Source organism: Pteropus vampyrus, unplaced genomic scaffold, assembly GCF_000151845.1.
Source record: "Pteropus vampyrus isolate Shadow unplaced genomic scaffold, Pvam_2.0 Scaffold20, whole genome shotgun sequence".
NCBI classification, from domain to species: Eukaryota; Metazoa; Chordata; class Mammalia; order Chiroptera; family Pteropodidae; genus Pteropus; species Pteropus vampyrus.
In genome coordinates, this window is record NW_011888801.1 from 14,147,276 (window position 1) to 14,159,784 (window position 12,509).

Sequence of the window (12,509 nt, forward strand, 5' to 3'; positions counted from 1 at the left end):
ATGGTCATGAGCTGTTGAATCCTCTGACCTCCAATATACAGAACCCCACTCCACAGTAGGGAGCTCAGCCAGAGAGGAATAAAGGGCCGTGGTTATCTACCATGCTTTCATGGGTGCCTGTAACTACACAGTATTCTCCCTGCATGGGAAAATCCTGTGTTGGCTGCTGCTGTGAGCAACAGACACTTTCATTCATTCATATGTGAGACTTCCAGATGGGGTGGAGGTCAAAGAGGTGAGCATCTTGGTATAAAGAAAATGACTGGTAATCCTTTGACTTCACAGTTATGCAGTGTGCCTGTTCCAGGCAGGTGGACACTCAGGGCAGGGTAGAGGAGCAGGATCTAGAAATCCACATAGGTATATGCTTAGCCAGCACCCAATGTTCATTCTCAGGAGTGCATCCTTAGGAAATAAGTGTAAATGTGTACACAAATGACTGCAGCACAGTACATTTATGGTAGTTAGTACAAAAATGGAAACTATCTGTATCTCTAAAAAATAGAAAATGAATTAGGTGATTATGAAAGAGCCACACAATAGAACATTATTTTCAAAGAACATTTAATGAAATGGGAAAATGCTCATAATATAATTTTGAGAAAAAAATATTAGAAAAGAAAAACTGTAAATGCAATATAATTCCTATTGTGTCAAAAATTACATATGAGTGTGTGCCTATACATATATGTACTGAAAAATATCAGAAGGAAATAAATCAAATTGTAAATAGTGAGGACAAATAGGCTAGAGATGGGAAGCTCAGACTGGACTCAGAGAGATCTGGTTCAGATTCTGCCTCTAGTTCATGGCAGCCATATGACCTTGAGCAAAGCACCTGCCCTCTTTCCATTTTCCCATTTGTAAACTAGGATGAAGTAGAATCTACAGCCTGGGTAGGACTAAGTGGAAAATGTCATCAAGAGTACCCAGCACAGAGAAAGTGTTTACTAAATGAGAGTTGCTATTATCAGCACTATCTCTGGAGAAATGGGTGATATTTGTTTTATTTCTCACAATTTCATGGGTTTTCTAAGTTTTTTTTTTTGTTTTACATTAAGAAGATAGTGCTTTCCTAATTTTTTAAAAAGCATTGTTTTAAAAGAGTGAACAAAGTGAAATTCAGGTAAAGTAAACCCAGCCTGACCCTCCGGGGCTTAGCTTTATTGATTAACGAGGATGAATTTTGAAATGTTGTCCTGTGGTCATTCGAGAGCTTCAGAGCACCCAGGCTTGGCACACCTTCTGGAGAGAATCAACCTGAGGGTGTTGACACCATACCACAGTGTCAGAGGGGTGGTATCCTCCAGAGGACACACTGAGATGCACACTATTCACGCCTGCCCCGAAACATCGCAGTTCCTCTCAGTGACTCAGGCCAGACTGCACAGCGCTCCTTGTGATGTCAGGCAGCTCATGTCAAAACTGTGTGTCCCTTTATGCTACTGCAGATGAACTGACACCAAAAGAAGATGAGAGCAAGAGAGATGAGGTGGGAGTGGACTGCACCCAGCTGACATTCTTCCCTGCCTTACACGAAAGTCAGCACTCTGAAGATTTCTTGGAATTGTGTCGAGAAAGACAAGTTATTTTACAAGAGCTTGTTGATCATGAAAAGGTAATACAGCTCATCATAATTATTCTTTCAAGATAATCAGACATGAGAGAACTAAACTTTCTTCACTCACATGGGAGGTGATAGCTCCCTTCACTATAAAAAAGAAAAATCAAAAAGCAAAAATAACAGGCGTGTTCCTGAATTTATGCACTCAGAGCAGGCCTGCAAATGGAACCCACATGCCCTGCATCAAAATGTTTAAAAGGTGTAAATCAAGCTAATCAACTGTTAAATGAAACATGCTCTAACTTCCTATACTGATCTTTATCAACCCGGCAAACCAGTTTCAAATTTAAAATTTTTGACCTTGTAGTTCAGCATCTTGGCCTCTGCCTGCAGCCTGCCTACCCTGAAGGAAACATCCCACATTTTGAGGGGGCCTGGTGGATGTGTTTGGAGATCCCAACCTATATGTCCAAGCTTTCCCCAACCCCTTTACCTCTCAGGTCTCAGGGTAAGCACAATGGTGTCACTGTCAGCCGTCAGAAGGGTGAACTTAGAGATGAAGTGTGCATGGGCCAGGAGGCAGGCTGGGGCAGTCAGCAGGGAAGTCCATGGTCTGGGATGCCTGGAGCTGAGTTGGGAGCCCAAGGCATGTCTTCTTGGTATGACTGGCGGAAGGTAAGAGGGGGGACCCTAAAATGTGAGTCCAGCAGAGGGCTACTCTTACTCAAGTCTAAGAAAGATGAGGAAGATGAAGCACATGTCTTAGAGTAGAACAGATCTGAGTTCTAATTCCAATGTAACCACATATTAAATGGCATGTCACCTAACTTTTGGGAGCCTCAATTTTTCTTATTTTAGTATGGAGGGTTTAGCAACCATGCCACAAGATTACTGTAAGGCTTAAATGGGGTAATGGAAGCAAAGAGACTAGCTTAGAGCTGGGCACATGTGAGGTGCTCATCAAAATTCTCTTCCCTTTCCAAAGGTTGAGTGGTTTTTAGGGTTGGGTGGACCTCAGAGTCTCATCAACTCCTCTGTAAAAGGTGTGGGTGAAGAAGATGCCCCAGAAAAACAGAGGAATGGGAAGAGTGTGGCTGGCAAGCCATGCAAGGACCACACAGAGATGAATGAGAGAGAGCTGAGGGCTAGTCCAGCTACAGGGTGGATAGGAGTGGATCTGAACTGAGGGCTCTCACTGGGTAAGCAGTCTGTATTTCAAGGAGCAGGAGATAAACTCAGAGAGCCTGTGATGGGCATGAGCAAGGTATAGAAACTGAGGCATGTCCTTTCCAAGGGCAGAGTTCTTGCAGAGACTCCCTTAAGTTGTTAAGCTGGGATTTGCTCCTTCCAGAGGTTGGATAGAAGGACCGGCATGGAGTGCATTGGCCAAATGAACTGCTACAGAATTTTCGGCAAGTTAGCTGCTTTCAGATTTGGTTAACGGTTCAAGCGACACAGGCTTTTAACAACATCGTGTCCTGCTTATACCAACCTAACCCAAAGCTTCCAGGCTAGAGCACATTTGCAGGTCCCCCTCACACCTCACACCAGGCTCTTGCTCATGGTGATTCATCTACCTGTGGTATCCTGCCTACTAGACTCCTGGCAGCTGATTCTCTGAAGCTGGTCTCGACCGCTCCCCTTTCTGAGACCTAGAAAACTGGTCTTTCCCTTGTCACTGTCTCCACAAGCCCCTGTATCACCTCCTATTGGTGCTTCTGCACACAGGCCAATCTTCACTAGATCACCTGTCTGCCTCTCACACTGTACTGATGCTCCTTAATGGAAGGAGCCCCAGGTGCCCAACTTCAGGTATGCCTGGAGAAGCCATTCAGAAAATGTTTGTACATATGTATTCATAATATCCAGCTGCCAAGGGCTAACAGTGGATAATAGTTTTGATATGTCATATATTAATATGTTCATATAGGTAAATGTATATTTAGTAAATGCCTAGTCAACTGAAAAGAAAAATAGCTGAAATCAATGCTTTCTTACTACAAACACTTTTATTTGATTTATGCCCCCAAAAGATTATATAAAATAGTGATTCTCAACAGAGGGCAACTTTACCCCCACATGGGACATTTGCCAACATCTAAAGACGTTTTTAGTTGTTGTGGCTTGGGGTCAGGGGTGCTACCGCATCCAGGAGGCAGAGGCCAAGGATGCTGCCATACATCCTACAAAACTCAGGGCAGCCCAACCCTCCACCAGAAAATAATTATTCAGCCCCAAATGTTTATAATGCCAAGGTGATAAACCCAGACATGAAGGGTGAATATTAGAAAGATCTTAAGTCGCAGCTATTCCTTCCTACTGTCCTGAAAGGGTAAGAAAATATTGGGCTATTCATTGTCTCCAAATTTGTTCTTTTCATTGTTTTGATAAGAAGAGATGAATCTCTTCTTGGCAATGCTTTGGTTTAATTTGGTGTATTAATTTTCTATTGCTGCCATAAAAAAAACTACTATAAACTTAGTGACTTAAGACAGCATATATTTATTATCTCAAAAGTCTGAGCACGACATGGCTCAGCTGGTTCTCTGCTTAGTCTCACAGGGATAAAACCAAGGTATAGGCAACCTTCTAGAGGCTCTAGGAATTAAGTTGTTTTCAAATTCATTGAGGTGTTGGCAGAATTCAGTTCCATGCTTCTATAGGACTGGGATCCCTGTTTTTTGCCGACTGCCAGCCAGGGATCATCCTTAGCTTCTAGAGGCTACCCACATCCCTTGCCTTGTAAACCCCTCTCTCCATCTTCAAAGCCAGCTACAGGAGGTCAAGTCTTCTCATCCTTCAGTTCTTTCTGACCCTCTTCTGCTTCATGGCCCCTCTGCCTCCTTCTTTCACCACATCTCTCCCACCAACTCTTCTGATAAGAGCTCATGGGATTATATTGCATCTACCAGGTAATCCTGGATAATTTTCCTAATTTAAGATCCACCAATTCATAACCTTAATTTTATCAGCAAAGTCCCTTTAAGCAGTGCCTAGGTTACAGTTTAATGAGATCACTGGGAACAACACTCTTGGGAGACATCTTTGGAATACTGCCTGCCACATTTGGTATCATTCAGCATCCATATCCCACATCCTCTTCCATGTTTCTTCTTTGGAATAAGTTCTTCCAAGGAGAGCTTCTGTAGAAGGTCCAGCTCCCATATGTTTCCCAAGGCCTGCCTGGTGGTTTCAGCCCTGACTAGGCTGGGCTATACACAAGGTCTGGAGTTTATGGTCATTGCCAAGAGCTAGTCCCAGCCTCAGTCTGTGTAGCAGGCAGATGTCCTTGGTACTTGTGATGGTCTCTGAGAGTCTTGTTTATGCTGATTGTCATTTCCCTCAGGGGTCTTGTTAGGGGAGCAAGAGCCTGAAGCTCATAGGTGACTGACTTTTGCAGCTCCTGAGAGGCAGGACAGGATCAGGAAGAGGCTGTTTTCCCATCCTCTTGTCTCGTACTTAAATTTCACTCTTTCTGGGTCTTCGTGTAGCACAGCGGGAAGCTGTCAGAAGCACCACATGCGGCTTATTGTGGTAGCAGGGATGTCAGGCTGTGCAGACAGGAGGGAGCAGAACCCAGTGGGGGTCAAGCTGTCTTGTTGCCACTTAGTACTTGGTGTCCCCTTGCTGCTAGGAGAGTCAGCTAGGGGCAAGAAACCCAAATGAATGAGTCTGAGCAGCTGCATGAGCAAGATGATTCTTGTTATTGTCTGGACTGTTCTTTTCATGAGTTGTTTTCATTTCTTTTGTTCTTGTTACCTCTTTTTTTTTTTTTTTTGGTAAATTGTGAGATTGTTTCTCAATTCAGCCTGAGTTCCTCCAGGGTCAGAGAAATCAAACCCTGAAGAAGTAGGTCTGGGAGGAGAGTGGCTGGGGCCGCAGTTGGCGGGCTCCCTGAGAGTAGATGGGAGGACACTACAGGCAGAACCTTGTACAGATCCCGCCCATCTAATCCCACCACCACTTATAGGCCCAATGGCCCACTCCTGAGCTTCATTTCCTTTGTCTTTTAAATGGAATTATACTTCTTGACTGATCAGTTTGTGTCAAAGATCAAAGGGTTCCTGTCAAAAACTCTGCCTGGTGTCAGGGTAGCTTTCAATGGGTTATATTTGCTGTTCCTGCAGCCAGTGCTCTTCTTTTAATAGTCCCTTAGGATTTGTTCTCTCACTTCAAGAAGGAAGAAGGAGTGCAGCACGAACCCTGGCACCTAAGCCATGGCCCCAAGGATGCGGGAAAGGGCCTGTTGGTGCAAATGATGAAGCGCTCTAATTCAAACCGGGCTCCAGCCGGCCTATGGGATGCTCCTGTGAGACAAAAAATTGCAGGGACTAGGGAATTGCTGTGGTGAGTGCTTGGGAAGAATGGAAGACTTGAGGGTCTAAATGGGTCTGTGGTCCTGCTGAGTTGGTAAAGGATGAGATAGTGGGTCAGAGTAGAGCCCGTGAGAGACCTGACTTTCAGGGATGGGGCCGCTCTACGAGTTCAGTGTCCATTGCAACATTTTGTGGAAATGAGGTAAGTTGCTGGATTTAGGGCCTGGCTTGCTTGTGGTAAAACCAAGGAGCCCCTGAATTTAAAGTGCAAGGCAGGGAGGAATCCAGGGGAGTAGGCCTCAGAGCTCAAGAACATCTTTGGATCAGAAGAGAGGAGTCAGATCTAGACTTGAGAGCACTCTGTGGAGCAGCCCTGGCTGGCTGTTGGGCAGATGGGACTTTCGTGACTGGGCCCTTACACACCCCCACCAGCCAAATCCTCACAGTCCCATGCCCACCCACTCATCACTCCCCAGTAGCTGAGGGCTCCTTCTGTGTGAGCCTGGCTTGGTGTGCCCATCTGCAGGACACTCATAGCTCTGGGCCTCCCACAGCACCCTGCCCACTCTACCACCAGCATCCCTCTTATCACATGGCTCTACCATTATTTCTGAATCTGCTTGTAATTTCTTTAAAGTCAGGGTCAGGCTTGGATTCATCCTTGTCTCTTCCTTGACATAGCATTTGTGCTCCAGAAAGATCTGCTGAACTGGAGAGTGAAGCTATGTCAGGAGGCCATGTTTAGGGAGTGAGCTATGTGTGCAGAGGCACAGTGTGTGGGCTTGGAGAGTGGACAGTCTGCCTGCAGCCATGACTTGGGTCTGCTCTTAAGTGCCTGGGGACCTGGCCTGAGGAGTGGCATGTGCTGGGTGAATTCGTCACAAGGGGAGCCCCTCTGAGAACAGGTGGGGACATGGCTTGGCAGAGGCTGGCTGCCATGGCAACTTTACCACCATCACCAAGGAGGCAGATGTTAACAATTCATGCCCAGGAGGGCAGCTTGGCACAAGGCAAGTGCTTAGGCTGGACTCAGAGCTTCATTTTGCTCTTTGTTTATCACCATTATTGGCAAAAATGTCAGTGACTGAACAGCTGGAGCCCTTGTTCTGTGTGTTCTTCAAATAGCATCTCATCCAGTTTCATCATGATTCTGTGAAAGAGGCTTTATCATTTCCACTTTAAAGATGACAAAAACAGGGCCTAGTATGGCTACTAACTAGAATTGCTGGGATTTCATCTCTGAGCTTTCTTACTCTAAGTTCATTGATTTTTCACTGTCTACTGTCTCCCAATCCACAGTGTCAGGTAAGTTACATAAAATCTCCACCATCCTGTCTTTCAGCACTCTTCTCATATTGTATTTTGGAGATGGTGACTCCAGCTGCTACAGTGCTTCCTGTGTAAACTTTCTGGTTAACACTGGCCCAGGCAGGCAGGCCTCCAGGTCTCTCACTACACATATCGTCTCTGCCTGTGACACAGCACAGCAAACTGCCTTCCTGTGCATGCCTTAGCCCTGGTTCACTGTGGCCTTCATCCCTGTCCACTATGCATACTGTCAGGGATAGAGAAAGGAAGGGTTGTTGCACTGACCCTTGAACCATGAATGTGTTCAAACAAAGATACAGAAAGTTTGCCTGTTGGAGGGGTGGAGTGTGTGTGTGTGGTGGGGGGAGGGTGTGTGTCTGTGTGTGTGTAGAGGGAGGCATTATTTTCATTTCCTGGGCTGATACATTCTACTCGTGTTGAGACATTTTATAGCAAGTATTGGATGCAAATTGGAAATTCCTGTAATTCAGATGTTTCCATAAAACCTTGGGCCTTGTGTGTTCTAAATGAAAGCACACCCACAAGAGGGTGTTTGAGGTGGGCACGTACCCATGCTCAGAAAACCTGAGACCCCCTGCTTTCACAAGGCCATCACACAAATTGGGCAGGCAGCCCTGTGGGGAGTCTCTGGCTCCTCCTCTCATGCTATCTCAAAAGCACTTGCTTTTAGGCCTCTGCTGGACAGAGCCCAGGGGACTTCAAGGCATAGCCTCCTTCCAGGTTTCTGGATGGCCCATCCCCACCAGGATGGCAGCAGCTTAACTCATTTCTTTGTGTGAGTATTAGAGCTCTGATAGCCTCCAGTGATACCTGGGACAATAATTATTCTGTGCAACCTTTGCATCATTGATTAATGATTCCCAGAACCACAAATACATTTCTCTGTAAACAACTTCAATGGACATGAGGAGTGGTTTATTTAATTTATGTTAATTTAATGCATATAAGTCTGAGTCAGCCATGGTGCTGTTGAATACGGACCCTTGTATACTCCATGCAGTTGCTCTCAGAAGTAAGGCTCCACTTGGCAAAATGGTCTTTAGACCCAGGCCAAGTCAGAACACAAGTGAGAGTTGTTTTTACTATTGTTCTCTTTAATTACATTAAAAACGCAACATAATTATTTTTTATACAAACTCAGTGTAAAAATTATTTTGACTTTAGTAGGAAAGTATCAACTTAAAGGGAAAGATTTTTGCTCTGGCCAGCAGAGAGCAGCATCAAGCTCTTCCCAGGTATTTTTGTGGAAGGTGAAGTGTTAACCTTCCCATGGTAGTAACTTCTGGGTGAATTGCCACAACTGACTTTCTAAAATGTAGAGCTGCACATGTCATCCCTGCTTAATACCTTCTGAGACTCTCTTTGGCATACTTTGTGTACAAGGCCGCTCCTGAGTTGGCCCTGCCACCTCCCTGGACTTGCTTCCCTCACACTTACACACACACACACACACACACACACACACACACACACACACACCCCACACCACACACACACAACACACACACATACACTCCTAACTCTGTACTCTAAATATACAGAACTACTTATAATCTCCAAATATGTCCAGCTGACTCAAGATTTTACGCCTTGGAATGCTCCTCCCCTGTTTTTATCTTCTTAACTCCTATCTCAGTCTTGGAGTCACCTCCTTGAGAACCACTCCTCAGATGTCACCTTCACCCCCTCTTTCACCCCTGTCTGGGCCAGACGCCTAGCTCGGTGCTCCCAGAGTGCCTGCATCTGCCACATCGTCCTGGGACAGTCAGTACTCTTCTCTCTTTCCTGTTAGACTACACGCACCATGAAGGCTCTATCTCTCTGTGTGCCTGTGTGTAGGGCACACACTAAATATTTGATACATACCTGTTAAATAAATACATGAAGAAATGAATGAAAGTTATGAGCAATATGCTTCATGAGATGAGACCTCATCTTGTATAGCCTCTCTGGTGTCCGTGGGTCAGTTTCTCAAAGCATGGTCTTCATATCACCTACATCTGAATCATCTGGGCTACTTATTAAAAAATGAAGATTCGAGGGCCCACTCTGTGCAGGCTGAATAAGAACCTCTGGGCATGTAAACTGGGGATATAAACTTTAACAAGCATCCAGGTTATTCTCATGCATACTAATTTTTCGAATAAATGCCTGAGATCCATAAGTTCAGGTTTTACAATATTCAGAACTGTTCTGGCTAGAAGCATGTTTTATTATCAATCAGTTGCCAACAAACAGATCCTTAGTAAATGCAGTGTATGCTAGACACTGCGCTTTGAACAGTCTTTGGGACTTGTAAAACATTCACTTTACATTGGTGCAGTTTCCATCCATGTCCATCTGGGCTCTTCCAAGTCTCAGAGAAAGGCTAGGAGATACCTATTTGCAGGCTTGCCTGTGGAAGTGGCACATGCGGGCAGGCAGGGGGCATACCTGCTCCTTGTTTCTACTTAAAAAGATGAGCTGATGGAAAGAGATTTACACATTGTATTTCTTCTCAGATTTACCAGATTGATATCTAAAAAATAGTATCTTCTTATTGTTTTAATATGCATTTGTTTGATTACTACTTAGACTGACTGCTCAATCTAAAAATAATCAAGGTAGAAAGAGTAGATGCCAGACTTCATAGGTAGCAATACAAATTTAATTCACATAATCTCTCTCCTTTTAGATATCTAACTTTTTCTCAGCAATCTGTGCTTTTTTTGAAAAAAAAATGAGCATATTCATTCCATGTGCAAGTATAACAGAATATATTAATATCAAGATCTAGGCAAACAGAAGATGTACAAAAAAGCACAAGTGATACATATGAGCAGGTTAAAGCATTCTTTGTAGATTTTGCACAAATAAAAGAAAATATACACATTAGCTCTGTTCTGCATACCTCCTATGACAGCTCTGCACCTCAGTCTTCACACCTTTAAAATTAGGGCATTGCACTAACTTGCAGATGAGTAATGTGGTAAAGAACTTTTGAAAGCCTCCAGCTAAACTTGCTCTTTTTCAGACATGCACACTGAGACTTGACTTCAGGAAGATCTGCTGCCACGGGCTTTCATGGAACATCCCAATGGATTGTTGACCCTCTAGCTTCTGCTCTGGCAGTTTTGAGTTTCCAGACAACCTGTTCCTTATACACAGGGCCAGATGTGGCCACATACTTCATTATTCACCTAGTCAGGAATGATAATATCTCATCTAGTTTATCTTAAAGAAGTTCTGCTTAGGAAGCAGAAGTTCCAGTCTTTCTAAGATGATCGGTAAAATCATGACATGAGAAATTTCTCAATCGTGAGTAAAGTTAAGGTTGGAGCCCTCCCAGTGCTGATTTAAATGGAGGAACAGGTAATAGTTCACTTGGGTTTGTCCTTCAGACTTTTCTTAAAATTTTTACTAAAATATAGCTATAACATACAATATTGTATTAGTTCTAGATACTATTTTTTAGATACCAATCTGAGAAGAAATACGATGTACACCACAGTTATTCAACATTTATATAACTAAAGAAGTGATCACCATAAGTCCAGCAACCATCTGATACTGTACAATGCTATCACAATGTTTTTACTATATTCCTTATTCTGTACATCACATCTTCCTGACTTATACTGTACATCACATCTTCCTGACTTCCTGTTTTATATCTGAAAATTTGTTCTTTCCCTTCACCTTCCACCCCCTTTTTGGTTTTTCAATTACAGTTGACATTCAATATTATTTTATATTAGTTTCAGGTGTACAGCATAGCGGTTAAACATTTACATAATTTACAAAGTGATCCCCCTGACTAGTCTAGTACCCACTTGGCACTATACGTAGTTAACTATATTCCCTATGTTTCATTTTACAACCCCTTGACTATTTTGTAACTACTAGTTTGCACTACTACTTTCACCTTTTTCACCATACCCCCAAATCTCCTCCTGTCTGGCAATCATCTGCTTGTTCCCTGCATCTATGAGTCTGTTTCTGTTTTGTTTGTTTGTTTATTCAATTCTTTAGATTCCACATGTGAGTGAGATCATATGGTATTTGTCTTTCTTTGTCTGACTTATTTGAATTAGCATAATACCTTCCAGGTCCATCCATATTGTCACAAATGGTAAGATTTCATTCTTTTTTATAGATGAGTAATACTCTATTATATATATGTATCACCACTTCTTTATCCAATTGTCTATTGATGAGGACTTAGGTTGCTTCCATATCTTGGCTATTGTAAATAATGCTGCAGTGAACCTTTTGGCGCATATATGTTTTCAAATTAGTGTTTTGAATTTCTTTGGATAAATACCCAGAAGTGGAATTGCTGGGTCATATGGTAGTGCTATTTTTAATTTTGGGGGGAACCTCCATACTATTTTCATAGTGGCTGCACCAATTTGCAATCCCAACAACAAGGCATGAGGATTCCCTTTTCTCTACATTCTCACCAATACTTGTTTGTTGATTTATTGGTGATGGCCATTCTGACAGGTATGTGGTAATATCTCATTGTGGTTTAAATTTGCATTTCTCTGATGATTAGTGAAATTGAGCATCTTTTCCTATGCATATTGGCCATCTGTATGTTCTCTTTGGTAAAATGTGTATTCAGGTCCTCTGCCCATTTTTAAATTTGATAGTTTTTTGTGTTGAGTTGTGTGCATTCTTTATAAATTTTGGATATTAACCACTTCTCAGATATATCATTGCAGAATATCTTCTCCCATTCAGTAGGTTGTCTTTCCATTTTGTCGATGGTTTCATTTGCTATGCAAAAATGTTATAGTTTGAAATAGTCCCATTTGTTTATTTTTCTTTTGTTTCCCTTGCCTAAGGAGACATATCAGAAGAAAAATATTACTAAGACCAGTGTCAGAGAGTTTACTGTCTATGTTTTTTTTCTAGAAGTTTTATGGTTTTGTGTCTTACATTTAAGTCTTTAATCCATTTTGAGTTTATTTTTATATTTGGTGTAAGAAAGTAGTTTAGTTTTATTTTTTTGCACGTGTCTGTACAGTTTTCCCAACATCATTTATTGAAGAGACTGTCTTTGTTCCATTGTATATTCTTGCCTCCTTTGTCATAGATTAATTGACTATATAGATGTGAGTTTATTTCTGGGCCCTCTATTCTGTTCCATTGATCTTCATGTCTGTTTTTATGCCAGCACCATGCTGTTTTGATTACTGTAGACTTGTAGTATAGTTTAATATCAGGTATTGCGATACCTCCAACTTTGTTATTCTTTCTCAAGATTGCTGTGACTATTTAGGATCTTTGTGGCTCTATATAAATTTTTGGATTAT

The 12,509-nt window shown here is 42.6% G+C and overlaps 1 protein-coding gene across 6 annotated transcripts in view; it reads left to right on the forward strand.

Moving 5' to 3' along the window:
* WDFY4 (WDFY family member 4) overlaps nucleotides 1-12,509 on the forward strand; it is a 288,917-nt gene that overhangs the window by 179,809 nt on the left and 96,599 nt on the right. For all 6 annotated transcript variants that reach the window (XM_011355393.2, XM_011355394.2, XM_011355392.1 and 3 more), the window contains one exon: nucleotides 1,452-1,618. In XM_011355393.2, the coding sequence (XP_011353695.1) occupies nucleotides 1,452-1,618 (167 nt within the window). The remainder of the gene's footprint in view (nucleotides 1-1,451; nucleotides 1,619-12,509) is intronic.